Below are 15,103 nucleotides of genomic sequence, written 5' to 3' on the forward strand. Positions count from 1 at the left end.
ATACGTCAAAGGAAAAGACAGTTGCTAGAAGCGTAGCGCTGTCCGAATTTCAAGTCCTCACTTTATCAAGTGAGTGGATAGTTACTTTCATCTTACACATAGATATGAAGTATTTAATATAAATTACATGTTATATGTGCCTATTATATGTGTTCTTGATATCTATGCTAGATGAACGACTTATACAAGTTTTACTTGATTTAAACTGTATATGTATTTTATATATTTAAATATATTGGTTAAAGATGGGTAGATGATATAGATAATGAGAGACGAAAGATGAAATAGATGATGAGATGACTTGGCTTTAAAGATGATCTAGTCATCTAGTGGAGTATAGATGATGACCACATACTATTCTAAGCAATCCAATGGAACGCTAGCAGGTTCGCAACCTGTAAGTTTTTGTGAACTAAGTGGTCACTAGGTGTACTTTATCCCCCCATGGTTGCCTTACTAACATATATTGCTAAGGAAACCCCTAAGAATGATTGTCTATCCCAAAGAAAATCCTTAGGATAGGTCCCTTAAATTAGATGTTTTAGGGACAGAAAGTGAGGATAACAGGAATCGGTAATCGGGTTGAATGATTTGATGAAAATAAAGAATTTAATATGGCCTAAAGCAAGATCCCAGAGCTTTGTTTTATTGTTTAAGTACATTTCTACTTTCAAATGGATTTCTTTGCAGTCGTGCTGATCCTTCTTTGTTTATCTATGCTCGGAATTCATGCATCATGTACTTACTCGTGTATGTTGACGACTTGATTCTTACTGGTAACAATGAATCTATTCTCATTGCCTTCACCACTCGTCTTCATCAAGAATTTGCAATCAAAGACTTAGGTGATTTAAGCTATTTTCTTGGTCTAGAAGTCAGCTACACGGATGATGGACTCTTTTTAAGTCAATCCAAATATGCCACATACATCCTTACTCACAGTGATCTCTTAGATTCTAAACCTATGTCTACTCCACTTGCAACTCATGAAGTCCTCACGTCAAACGGATCTCCCTTCAAAGATATCACTCTTTATCGTTCTTTAGTAGGAGTTCTCCGATATTTGACCATGACACGGCCTGATCTTTCTTATGCTATTAATCAAGCTAGTCGGTTTCTTCATTCTCCAACTAATGATAATTTTCAAGCTGTTAAACGCATCTTGCGATATGTCAAAGGCACTATTACGTTTGGTCTTACTTTTCGTCGGCCACATACAAACACCATTTTGGGTTATTTTGATACCGATTGGGCTTGTTGCATTGAAACACGCCGCTCAACATATGGTTATTCAATCTTTCTTGGTGGCAATTTAGTCTCTTGGAGTGCTAAGAAGCAACCAACTGTATCTAGATCTAGTTGTGAATCAGAATATCGAGCGATGGCTAACACAACAGCCGAGATTGTTTGGATCACTAATCTCTTACGGGAATTACATGCTTTACCACCTGATCGACCAACTTTGCTATGTGACAACAAAAGTGCTTTATTTATGACACAAAATCCGGTCTCAAACAAACGTGCTAAACATATTGATCTCGATTATCACTTTGTTCGTGAACTTGTTGCTTATGGTAAACTCTATAACAAGTTCGTCCCAACCAAGCTTCAGGTGGCTGACATTTTCACTAAGAGTCTTCCACGACCTCAATTCGAATAATTTCATTCTATGCTTCGTCTCGGTCCACCACCCATTCGCTTGAGGGGGGATACTAGATAATTAAGGATTCATATTATTGTATTTATCAACTCCTCTGTTATAGGAGTATATCTTGTATAATCTGTTGTTATCTTGAATATAAATACATAAACACACACACACACGTAATTTTGTGTGGTTTTTCAATTATAACCTCTTATACGGATAAAGACCCATAAAAAATAATTTTAAATAGTTATTGCCAAGATTTGAAGCTGGGGCTCTTAAATTGAAGCTAAACATTATAGCCATATAGGGTAACAACAAATTAATGAAAATAGACTTCTAAATAAAAACAATCTAAAAGAATTCGAGTTAATATATATATATATATATATATATATATATATATATATATATATATATATATATATATATATATATTTTGTGGAGTAGTCCTCAATATGTTGCTTATTCCTTAAGGCCACACATACCAATATAGTTCATGGAAACCTCAAGAGATGTTTCCAAAGATGCTATGTTATATGATGCTAACACTCTTCAAAGTTAACCTTACATATATGTTTTTTATGTTTGCACTTTTCACCACTATAGCCAACTAAAGAACAAAGAATATGTTGAACCTCAAGGGGTATATTCGTCATTTATGTATTAAGGGTACATCTGTCTTTTGTATTTATTAGTTGCAAGATTGTTAGAGTTAGGTTGTTAGCTAGTTGCTCTATATATAATGATATAGCTTGTACTCTGTTTTTTGGGTTAATGAAAGAATCTTACAATACCTCTATTAAAAAGTAAAAAAAGTAAAAGTAAAAAAACTTGTTTACACCTTCATTTTTATATAATATGAAAGGTACTCTAATTTCATAAAACTGTCATTTTTTTTAGTTTTCTTTGGTCAATCAAATCTATCGTTCACAAATATCTTATTATAACTTTATATCCAATATACAGTATATATTTTTTTAAAACCAATATAAGAACATTCCTAGAAATCAGATCAAAAAGTAGATCAAAGCAAGAGAAGGGGAAATGAAGATAAAAGTGGAAGAGGGGTTCGAAAGGGAGGAAGAGTCATCCCACATCGGCTGCTGGAATGAAACAGAAGATATGTGAGTCATTACTTAAAGCAAGCAGCTGAGAGAAGGAAAGGCACGCAGCCATGTGGTAAGCACAAAGCGAACTATTCTTTCGCCTTTTACTAAAGAATACCGTGTGCTTGCCATACTCAGTGGCATATGCCTATTTTTGGGGAGTCCCTTCCTTCATTGCTGGGCTCCAACCAATTTTCAGTTTTATAATTTTGACCAGTTTTTTTTACTTATCTCTTTATAAGCCAAACTTGACAAATACAGCTACTATTTATTTAGTAATGAAAATCCTGAAATAACTAAAGAAATGCGATTCAGCATCAGCAAAATTATCACATTATAATAACAAAATTTTGATTAAATCAAATATATACATTTATAACACATATGAATCTACATACTTAAAAAAGGAACTATAAACATACTAAAATCCCTTACCTTCTCCTTGTGCTCCAAACTTGAAGCTATAGCACTCCTGAGATACATGTTAAGGTGAGCTTTATGTCTTTAATTCACGATTATCTATCTTAATTTAGAAAATATCACACTTCCCAGAGCCGTAAACTGTGTTTTTCAGAAAACATGGTAATGACACATTGATACTGATTGCATACAAAATACTTAAACATGTACTATACCATAACACATTAATTCAAAACAAACATGCCTTTCATAAAGATCATCATATATAAATGTACCATAAACAAATAACATGTTGAAAACATATATGTATCCAAGTTAAAGTAAAAAGGATTTTCTTTTTGTATTTGAAACAAATTATGTAAATATTACCCTCTTTTCTAAGATGCATATCTGTCTTGACATACAATTTAGTTATGTTTATATACATGATAAAAAAAAAACTAAAATATTTGTTAAAAAGACAGTTGAGAAACATATCTATTAGAGTATTACAGTAAATCTCACAAACATCTTGTAACGATTGCTTTAAAGTATATAAGTAACTTTATAAAAAATGACATCAAGAAAATATTGTTTGCAACAAAGTTGTAATGTAATATGATGAGATATTGTACCTTGGTTTCTCCTTGTGTTACGAAGTGGCCTTACCCATTTGTCCTTCCTCTTTGTGAACAAATCACTATACCTTGTATACAAAAAGTTCCCAATAACAACCCCAACAACCAACCCACTTCCAATTCCACAGAAAATAATGATCCAATCAATTCTTTCGCTCGGGAGGAGAGACTCAGATGCATTGCTTGTTGGTGGAAGTCTTGGCAACTTTAAACCCTGACATTCCTTCAATAAAGGTTTCCCACATAACCCAGGATTCCCCTCATAGGAGTTGTTCTCAAATGTATCAAATTGTTGCCCTTGAGGAATGTGCCCATCAAGATGGTTGAATGACACGTTGAAAATAGAAAGGAAATTGAGTTGCGCCAACAGTTGAGGAATTTCTCCAGATAGCTCATTTCTAGAGAGATCCAAAGATTCAAGATTCTTTAGGTAACCAAAGGATGCCAAGACACGTCCCGTAAAATGGTTGTTGGAAAGATTGAGTGCTTCACGCCCTATGAGATCTTTGAGTGATAGCGGGATTTCTCCTTCAAAATGGTTACAAGAGAGATCAATAGTCGTATATATGGTTAAAATCTTTTTGTATTCCGTTTTGACACCTTTGTGTATCATTGTCATCGTGTATGGCATACTTGAATTGAAGTATTTGAAGGACATATCTGATTTCATAACAGATGATTCACCATCATAAACCGATGTCATGGCATTGCAATTTTGGAAGTAATTTCCAAGCAATTGGCCACGAAAACCATTGTGAGAGAGGTCTATGATCCGCAACTTAGGGAATTGTGAGCAAACAGTCGTTGGACCTTGAATCGAACCATAAAATTTGTTGGATCGTAAAATGAGAACTTGTAGCTTGGCAAGAGTTCCCAGCCAAAAAGGAAAGACATCATCAAAAGTGTTATCTCCAAGAGAGAGAACTTCTAAATTAGTACAATTTGTCAATGATCTTGGAAGCTGATCCATAAATCGATTTTCGCTCAAATCAATATTTTTTAGCTGGCTGCCATGCATAAACAAATCCATCATCATTCCACGAAAGTTATTTTGCCTTAGATCTAAACTCAACAATGAATTGCTTAAGGCACCAAAACATGGAGGAAGAGTGCCACTCATGTTATTAGAAGACAAATCCAAGACTTTGAGAGATTTCACTTCACATATCGACGGTGGTATTTCTCCAGTTATATTGTTATTTGAGGCTGAATAAACAACTGTGGTTTGTGGTGGAATTGATAGCTGCCCTCGGATCTGATTATTCTTGATGGAAAATCCTTGTAAACGTCTCCATGGGAGAATTTGAGGATGCTGATGAAAGCCAGTGATGGAGTTTTTGGAAAGGTCAATCACTTGTAATGATTCTTTGTTGTTGTTCCAGATCCACACGAGTACCATGCCATCAATTTTGTTGTTGTCGAGAAATAAGACTTCCAACGTATTTTGGTGTTGCAAAAAGGCAGGGAATTCCTTCAAGTTACATGTCGACAGTGATAGAAGTTTAAGTTCTGGTAAGGTGGTATTGGTGTAGTTGTTGGTGGACGTTAATGATATCCTATTGTAACCTAGCCCGAGAGTCTCGAGTTTGTTGAGTCGTAAGAACATGTCTAAGTCTACATTCCCACTTAAACTATTCGAACCTAGATGAAGATATTGAAGAGTTTTCAAGTTGGAAAACGAGCTTAAAATTGGTCCTTGCAATTGATTTTGTTGAAGGTCTAACGTTGTTAGTTGGGTGAGGTTGAAAAGCCAGGATGGAATATGACCAGTAAGAGAATTTTTTCCCATTGCAAGAACACTAAGTTTTGTTAGGTTTGCAAGATGGGGTGTGATTTCACTGGTTAGGTCTGTATTGTATACATACAGACTACTAAGTTTAGTCATCTTGTTAAGCCAATTGGGCAAATGTCCCTTCTTGAATTTGCTACCTGTAAGTTCCAAAGACTTGAGTTTGGAAAGACTTACCAACGAAGGAATAAATCCTGTGAACTTATTGTAACCAAGACCCAAGAGAGTGAGTTATTTCAAGTTAGATAGTGAACTTGGAATCCCCCCTGAGAAAGAGCATTTAGTAAGGCGCAAGTAGGTTAAATGGTGTAGATTGCTTATGGATTCCGGTACAATCCCAAAGAAACCTGTTTCCCTTAGATTTATATATTCAAGTAAACTGTTGTTATGGAATTCAGGAAAGGAACCAGTGAGGTTGGTATTGTATGCCACATCAAAAAATTTCAACTTTGGTAGTTGAAGTATAGTGGCAGGGAATTCATTCGAAAGCGAACAATTGGATAACCTTATTGACCTCAAAGAAGAAAAGTTGGAGAAGAAATGAGGTACAGAAGAACTAATGTCAACCCCTGAGAGATGGAGTTCTTCGAGTTCTGTTAAGTTTTGTATTAGGTTCTTGAGGCTAGGATTGTGAAGCTTTAGTGGATTCCCCGATAGATCTAAAGAAGACAATTGTGTCAAGTGTGTCATCTCATTTAGGATTTGGCCACTAAACCCAGAATGAGAGAGATTGAGGCTTTTTAACTGCTTTAGACGAGCAATCTCATATGGGATTTGAGATTCATCAAAGTAGTTCATGGCAAGGTTGAGGCTTTGAAGATGAACTAGGCTGAAGAGGGTGTTGGTAGAGTTGATATGCCCACAAAGAAAGCTTTCACTCAAGTCAAGGCTGACTACATGGCCATAAACATGGTTGTTGCTGCACTCCACCCCATGCCACAAACAACAATCAAAACGAGCATCTGGTGCATTGCTTGTGGTTTTCCAAGAGTTAAACGTTTCAAACCAACTAGCAACACACGCCACATCACCTTGATGAATTATGCTTTGCTTAAACTGAAACAAGGCTGAACATTCCTCTTCATGGCTTAGTGACGAAGAACGAGTCATGCATGTGATAGTGACCAACAAGTATACAAGGGAGCTGGTTAGCAACAAGTTGAAGTGATTCATGTATGGAGCCATGAAAAAGGTTTAGTTCCTGCATACTTCTTTATATAGACCAGTAGTATATGCTACGAAGCAATCAAAATATTAAGAAATGCACACTCTAGAGAGATGAAGAACTGTGTAAATAATCATATACTTTATGTTTTAGGTAGATGAAGAATCAACTTATAAAGTCAAAAGAAAAAAAGTCAAATGAAGATTTTTTATATATCTGTTTATTATAACAACATATTATAACTTTAAAGTATTTTTATTTGGTTCTTGTTATATCAGTTTACTTGAATACAAAATTTCTATTATAGCAATTGGTGGCTAATTTTAGTAGTTTCTTATACCGATAATGACATGAAATAATAACTTAAGCAAATTTAAGATTTGTTTAACCTACACAGCTCAGACTTTTTTGAAGTGGTTTTACATTCAAGCTTCATTTTTGTTATATTTAATTGAAACAAAGTAAACCGTAACATTTTTATGTTTTTGACTAATAACATGACAACATATTTAAAACATTTTCTTCAATAATAACCAAATTTCAGTTTTGTTTACTACCTTAAAAGAATTTTAACTTACGCCACTAAAGTTTAATATTTTTTAGTGTTGTGAAAAATTCTTCCATTTATGAAAGGAAGTAATTCGTTCACAACAATTTTTATCCGTAAAAAATCATGTTTAATAGAGTTGTACAATACAACATTTTAAAACACAAATTGTTGTGTATAGAGAAATTTTGTTGTATACGAATCATTCCCTTTATGAAAGTTTGTAGCATAGTATAAAGTAATAAAACGAAGTTTAATAAATAAAATGGGTGTAATTGTCAGTTTTAGGGTTAAAGTTTTTTTTTTCATGCATTGAAAATATTTGGCTTGCAATGAAGGATTATATATGAGTTAGCCTAACTTAACTAGGGAAAGATAATTACTTGTGGAGTAAGTAAATAATAAGATAACCCTAATAATTCAAATTCAATATCAACACTACCCTTCAAATTGGATTGTGAAGATCACAAACACCCAAATTATTGTATATAAACTTCAAAGGTTTAGCTCTAAGAGCCTTAGGGGACGAAATCATTCCCGTCGAACTTGTTGAAGCCGCTGAACCCAAGGTGTAGGGAGTTGTGATCTTGTTGAACATGCCTAAGGATCCCTCCCAACATGTCTTCCCATTTCCCTTCTTTGCTTCCAACCTCTAACGATTTCTTGAACCCGCAACACCTCTCTCTTATCTTTTGCTCTCCTCCCACCATTACATCTAATTTTAGTGTCACCATGTCATTTTAAGTAATTGGAACTAACATGTGAGCTAAGGGGCTTCATAATTTATACTCTAATATATGTACGGGGTTGTGCGAAGCGCACGCATGTATAAGATCGAATTAGAAGCCGGTTCGACGATTAGTCGGGGTCCGGGGGCAGCGTCCTTGGGTCCAGGGTTTCCAAAGGGGCAGCGCCCCTTTGGCGGGGTCTAGGGGCAACGCCCCTAGCGGAGTCCAAGGGGTATTTTGTGGTAAAACTAACGAAACTCGTTAGTTTTGGTAACCCTAAATTCTCATTAAATCCGGATTATCATGACTTGCTTACAAAGCAACTAATGACGGCCCAACCCTAATGAAACCCTAATCTCATTTAATATATAAACAATTCTTCCTCTTCAGAAGGGAGGGACAAACTTAAACTCTCGTTTTTCATCATACTTTCACAGAATCCTCTTGCATATTAGCTTACGATTTATGTGCCTAGAATCGTAAATGTCCACTTGGATTATCCTAGACTGAATTTCTTCTAACCCAGGCATAGGGTAGAAATATCAGTTCGGAAAGTGATACATGATCCAAGTTGGTATCTAGATCTCCACCATAAACCCTAAATTTCACCACACCCTCTACTCCCCTCTGGTCAAACCCGCTCAACCCCTCCATTTCTACCACGTTACGATTCCGCCATCCCTTAGTGAAGATGCCGACAGGTGAAACTCAGACCGTATGGGGCAAAACTTTATTTCAGTACTATTCACAAACTCAAAATGAAATAACAGCCTATTTAGATATGCTTTGTTGGTTTCATGATAAACTGGGTTTACTACAACATGTCGAGTAGCTTCCTTGTGACACATCAATGACATGACACTTGCACTAAGAGAATCCACACTTGTGACGAAGACTTCTATGTCGACGACAACAGTCGTCTCTACAACTTAGGCTGTACCGACAACATGCTGTTTGTATAGGTTTTAAATAATTGTTTTGACCTGGATATCTATGCCGGCGAAATGTTGTCGCCATAACTTAGGTGGGAACGAATAAATTTTATGAGGTTTTCTGAAAATTTATTTCGACGACATGTTGTCGGTATAAGTTACGAAATATAATTTCTATTTATTTATATTTCATGTTGCAAAAAAAAAAAACGGGGTCATTTGTAAAAGAGCTATCCCAACGATATGTCGTCGGTATAAAGGGCATGTGATCCATGTATACTCTATCTCGACGACTTTTCGTTGGTATAAAGGTCTTTTTTCTTTACGAGAGGGTATAAACGACATCGTTTTCATTATCCCTATACCGACATCTTGTCGTCGGCATAGGGTTCTTTGGTATCCCTAGTTCATCATTCACAACGTTGCACAAAGATAATCCAACCCAAAACTTTCTGAATCCGTGATCCCTTCTCCGACATGATTTTACCGGTGTTTCACCACCTTTCACCGATATTTTGCTTCATTCGTTAAAATTTTGTTGATTTCACGGATTTTAGGTGTGATTTTGAGTTTTGTGTGTTTCAATTTGTAGAAATACGAACACCACGATCTCCAACAACATACCACCGGTCTCTAGTCACCACTAAAGGACAATAGGTAAGACCCAAAAGGTCCTTAATTCTCTTGTGTTTCTAATTATGCACTACTAGAAAACAGCCCTTTAGTGACGCGCAAACAATGACACTCGCTGATAGAGGATGCGCATTTGTACGTGCCCTAAAAGATAATGTCAGTTTTACAAAATTTGAAGGATAGTGGACACGCATTTGTAGGTGCCCTAAAAATAGTGTCCAACAAAAAAATTAAAAACACGGAGGGCACCTATCATAAAAAGGCGTGTCGTCTAAAACTGTCGCTTTATATTTTTCTTTATGAACGCGCGTTCTCCAATTTTTTAATTGCAAGCGGGAATGAAATCCAAAAAATAAAAAACCCTGCCTTGATACTCTCGTCCTTCTTCTTCTTCTTTGTATGTAAAATCCTCTTCAATCAAAAGAAACCCTAGAATCATTATGTGTAAAACATCCATAATTTCTTACTTGAAGTTCCTAAAATCTTCATCGATCAAAACAAACCCTAAAACACCGCTTGATACCCACCTCAACTACCTCCAACCCGCACCGACTTTCCCGATGTTTTTCTTCATAATCATCCCCTTCTTAGGTATGGCTTCATGTTTGGCAGAGAAATAGGCCTCTAGAACGATCCAAACCAATCTCATCGAACCAAGATGTTGTTCTGGTTTGTTTTCAAGGTCCGAGTGGGTTACCAGTTCTGAATCACTACTAGACCACCTATGCTTCCTGGATCTGGTCCCGGTCCCGCTCCTTCAGCTCTTGGTTCTTCCATTTCCGTTCATGGAACTAATCTTCCCTCTGCTTCTTCCCCTCTTAATCCACTGTCAGGTAATTCTGTAAATAACTTTATTTCAATGACTTGTTTTTTGTTTCAAATTATGATTTATTTATTTTAATGTATGTAAAGGGAGGGAAGATACGAGATCCCTAGAGCGGGGTCGTTATCGGTACAATCAAATGTTGTCTGCAAGAAACGCAAATCAGTCGAGTTTGCACACGTCCCCCATGTCTGAATTCGAGAGAGTTAATTTAATTTCATGGACGAGACAACTTGCACGCAATGGGAAGCTTCTAGATCTTTTTGGTCCTAATATTCATTCACTAGATCAAGAACAGACACTCCTCTGTATCACAACCGCCTTACTATGTCTCCAGCGTTCGCCGGTAAAACGTCCGACGTTGGGAGAGATCGTTGGAATGTTGTCAGGCGAGGCTGAGCCGCCTCATTTGCCGTTCGAGTTTTCTCCATCACCGCCTACAAATATTCCGTTCAAGTCCCGGAGAAAAACTAGGTGATTTAACTCGTCAGAAATCATTTTTCATTTTTTATTTTGTTAATTATTGACCAAAAATGAAAAGGAAAAAAAAGAGTATATAAGGTTGCTTCACTTGCAAAACTCATGTTTCCTTGAAAATCGCCTTTTCATTTCAACAACTTCTGAATTGAAAACGCCATTTTAGCGATGTTATCATTTAATTAGTTTTGTCACTTTACAATAGAGACTTAATACCAAAAATGTTATTAACTGTTGTTTGCTTTGTTATTAAATGTATTTCAGGGGGATTTCGGGAAATGTTGTGATAGATGCACGTTCCACAGGGAAATATTATCACTGTAAGTTCATTATCTGGAATATTATATTTTCATATAATTTGTAAAATTAAAAAAATAAATTTGGTCAACGTTTGACCAAGGAAATAGGAATATTCACATGGTTGCTAATTATAAGGTTGTATTGTATGTATGCAGTTGTAAGGCTTATGTGACGTGCTGCTTCCCACATTACATTAGAATGTGCTTTACAAACTCATCCAAACATCACTCTTATTGGAGAAGAGGTACACAATTCAATTTATTTTTTATTTTTTTTAGAGACTCACTAATTATTTTTTTGTCATATTTCTTACAGGTTGCATCAAAGAAATTGACACTAAAAAAGGTTACAAATTACATAGCAGATGTAATCTGTAAACGTGCAGATCTTGGTTATAACTATGGTGTTATTCTCATACCTGAAGGACTTATTGATTCCCTGAGGTAAAAAAGTGCAAAAGACGAGAATACCCTTGTCAGGCATTCTCATACTAATAATCATTGTTGATGACTTGTAGGTGCAACAACTGATTTCTAAATTATATGAAATATTGGCAAATGAAACTGTTGATGAGGGAGGAATTGTAGACAGGGGAAGTATCCTGGTTGTGCTCATTTTGCCATAAGAGGAGGGCGTAGAGATTCCAAAACAGAATACCAGCTGCCAGTAAGTTGTTATTACAATATATTTTGTTTTGTTCGTAAAAGGTTGTTTTTCTAGTAGTGAACTGATTATGATATTGATCTTGATGCAGAAAGTCAGAACCCAAATGATCAAGTTAATTTAATTATTTTTATCCAAGATAATTTTCACTCTGTAATTTCCATATTTTTTTTACTTGATATGATTTTTGTGATTAATAATACAGGGTTTTGAGAAAATGATATCGGGAATGTATTTAGGTGACGTTGTTAGAAGAGTAATTCACAAAGTGTCATTAGAATCAGATATTTTTGGACGAGTTTCCTCTAAGCTTTCAGCAAGATTCATGTTAAGGTATGTCATAAAACGAAATTCTTTACTCTTTTTACCAATGTAGGGGTAGAAATGTAAAGTGCATTGTTTAGATTGATAAAAAGTTCTCAGCAAATGGGATTACAAAAAAGATAAATTCATATTTTGTTTCTTAAAAATACTCAGTACACCATTAATGGCTGCTATGCATGAAGATGACACCCTAAACCCGAGTAAAGTTGCCAAGATTCTTGAAGAAACCCTAAATGTAAGATTTTCCTAGTTTCTATATATAAAAAAATACTTTTTTGAATCTGGGTTTATTTTCTTTTTTGACAAAATTAATTCATTATCAGATAAACGATGTTCCACTGAAAGTGAGAAAACTGGTGGTGAAAATATGTGATGTGGTGACAAGAAGAGCTGCAAGGTTAGCAGCAGCGGGCATTGGGGGAATTTTGAAAAAGATTGGTAGGGATGGGACTGCAGTGATTACAAGTAGAAGGGTTAAAAGTGGAAAAAATAGGAAAATGAGAAGAACAGTTGTAGCAATAGAAGGTGGATTATATTAAAGCTACATGATTTTTAGGGAATATTTGAATGAAGCAGTTACAGAAATATTGCAGAAATCCCAACAAACATTATTTTTAAAGGATTTTGATGGAATGGAATGACTCTCAATTGGTATTCTGTTAGAGTGATTTTTCTTGCATCATTTTCTGAAGCACTTAAGTACCATGATTTTCACCATCTTTACCACACATTTTTTTTTCTTTCTTAAAATGCAGCAGAAAATGAGGAAGAAGAGAAGGGCAGAATGGTAATTCATGCCATAGAAAGGGAAATGGTGTTAGGTTGAGAATTTTAATGGGGTTTTCATTGTGGAAAGGTATGAATGTCTACTACATTTTTTCTTTGTTTTCCTATCTTGATTCTGAGTTTATGTGAGTTGTTTATCCCATTTTGTTTGATGCTGTCATGAAATGTTTCAGCACGTTGCTGCAATCTGTCCTTATCTTATAAAAATCATACAAGGCCATCAGATTGTCCAAAAATCATGAAGTATAGTTTTCTGGAAAGGCTAGTGTATCTAGTTTCACTGAACTGTGGACCACTTTTCCTAATTCCAATTCCTTTAAGGGTATAAGTACCAATCTTTGCAAACTGGTCCATGCAGCCCACTGTTTGCATCAATCAACTTCGAAAATTCATAATAAATTCATAAAGGCTCCAAATGCCATGAGGTAAAAGCCTATAATCAGGTATGGAAGTGTATTTTCATCCTTACCAAGGGCTTAACTTAATTCCAAGCACAAAAGTTCAGCTTAGTACAAGATTGCAAACTAGCCCGAAAATTCACAAATTTCATGTGCTAACTTGTCATGTGCACAAGTAATTCTACAAAGCATAATTTATGTAACAGTGAAAATGATCCAACATTCCATTTGAAGTGTTTGCAGATCTTCAAGTGAGTAAATATCAAGTGAATTTTGAAAGCCATGTTATATATACACATTCCTTTATCTGTTTTGTTTCATGTGTGACACATACACTTGAAAGCTTTTACCTTTTGATAGAGGTATGCAAGATTAGTTTCCAAAGATTTTGCGCCCAAGGTACCCTTTTGTGTTCTTTAAATATTAACACTCCTTGTGAAATATGATTTTAAAATTTTCAATAATTGATTTTCTTTTTTCTTGGATCTGACAGTGGGATATTCCAAATTTGGATATTCCTACTTCTGAGCCTGAACTAAACTTGCCCACAGCCTTGAGAGAGCTTTCATGTGAACTTTATAGGTTTATCATAGGAATGTCCAAATGACGGTTATGCCCTTCCTACCATAAAAAGCCATTTATCAATTGATTTTTATATCATGCAATTTATCTTACCTAAAAATTTCAATTTTGGGATTTGTAAATTTAGTTTTTTGAGGTGATATATTCAAGTTTACAGAAGATGATAAATGATGATGGGTTTCAACGAGCACTTTATATGATTGACATTGGCCAAAATGACATTGTTGATGTGTTTGCCAATAAGTATTTATATGCCCAAGTTGTAAAAAGAATACCATTGGTTCTTGCAGAAATTAAGAATGCCATCAAGGTGAAATTAAATTGTAAAAAAAAAAAAACACAAAAATAGCCCAAACAGTTAAACTTTTGACTCATTTCCATTTTATATTTATTTTTTTGTCCAGAGTATACATGATAATGGTGGCAGTAAATTTTGAGTTCCTAACATTGATTGGTTTCTTGTTATGCTCAAATCTTAATAGCTATCATGCCAACCTTCAACAATAGTTTTGGATTGACAACTTCTAGCAGAAGATATCGCGTACGTGTTCTTGTGCTGTTATTATGGATTCGGGAACATCCTTGCTTACTGGTCCAACTGTATGTATCTCACGTGAAGCTTCTATTAGTACTTTTAATCTCAGGGATTTCAATTTTTTCATATTTCTTGTATAATAAATATTATGAAATATTAGCAATGTGTTACATTTACTTAATATTGGAATGATTATTTGTATTTGACATATTAGTGCAATGAATTATTCTTAGTGTTTATGGTATTTTATTTTGTATTATTAGACTTTTAATGTGTTATTTAATTTGAAAATTAGTAAATCTATCAAAAAATATATAATTTTAAAAATATTTAAAATTATGACACGCAAAATGCGTGTCGTCTTCCTTTATGACAAGGGCTTCCTTGATACGCAAAAATGTGTGTCATCTTCATTTATGACATGGCCTTTCTTGACAGGGGCTTCCTTGATACGCATTGCGTGTCATAAACACGCGCGTCGTAAGGTTACGACACGCAAATGCGTGTCGTCTTCCTTTATGACAGGGCCTTCCTTGATACGCATTGCGTGTCATAACCGCGCGTCGTAAATGCGCGTCGTCTCTCTTTATGACAGGGCCTTCCTTGACACGCATTTGCGCGTCGTCTGAG

General features: G+C 35.2%; 2 protein-coding genes, 1 long non-coding RNA gene and 1 other non-coding gene across 4 annotated transcripts; 3 read left to right on the forward strand and 1 right to left on the reverse strand.

Annotated features, from left to right (window-relative positions):
• Nucleotides 1-736: 736 nt before the first annotated feature.
• On the forward strand, nt 737-1,660 carry LOC111885478 (uncharacterized mitochondrial protein AtMg00810-like). The gene has a single exon (XM_023881729.1). The coding sequence runs from the start codon at nt 737-739 to the stop codon at nt 1,658-1,660; it is 924 nt and encodes a 307-aa protein (XP_023737497.1).
• A 773-nt stretch (nt 1,661-2,433) lies between these two features.
• LOC111885479 (receptor-like protein 7) lies at nt 2,434-6,690 on the reverse strand. Its single transcript, XM_023881730.1, has 3 exons — nt 5,835-6,690; nt 3,789-5,720; nt 2,434-2,444 (listed from the first exon to the last, which is right to left on the reverse strand). Exons 1-3 carry the CDS (start codon nt 6,688-6,690, stop codon nt 2,434-2,436), a joined length of 2,799 nt encoding a protein of 932 aa, XP_023737498.1.
• Nucleotides 2,819-2,937, forward strand: LOC111885500 (U5 spliceosomal RNA). The gene has a single exon (XR_002848121.1). It is a non-coding gene; the product is annotated as a U5 spliceosomal RNA (small nuclear RNA).
• A 4,468-nt stretch (nt 6,691-11,158) lies between the features above and the next one.
• LOC111901221 (uncharacterized) lies at nt 11,159-11,686 on the forward strand. The gene is made up of 3 exons (XR_002853438.3): nt 11,159-11,205; nt 11,341-11,429; nt 11,501-11,686. It is a non-coding gene; the product is annotated as an uncharacterized LOC111901221 (long non-coding RNA).
• Nucleotides 11,687-15,103: the final 3,417 nt, after the last annotated feature.

The sequence above is a fragment of the Lactuca sativa genome, chromosome 8 (genome assembly GCF_002870075.4).
Source record: "Lactuca sativa cultivar Salinas chromosome 8, Lsat_Salinas_v11, whole genome shotgun sequence".
Taxonomy (NCBI): domain Eukaryota; kingdom Viridiplantae; phylum Streptophyta; class Magnoliopsida; order Asterales; family Asteraceae; genus Lactuca; species Lactuca sativa.

Coding starts and splice junctions, on each gene's coding strand:
- LOC111885479 (XM_023881730.1), bottom strand. CDS start 6,690: ATGACTCGTTCTTCGTCACTAAGCCATGAAGAGGAATGTTCAGCCTTG. Junction 5,721..5,834: donor TTTCTCAGGGGGGATTCCAA/GTTCACTATCTA, acceptor TGGAACTTACAG/GTAGCAAATTCAAGAAGGGA.
- LOC111885478 (XM_023881729.1), top strand. CDS start 737: ATGTACTTACTCGTGTATGTTGACGACTTGATTCTTACTGGTAACAAT.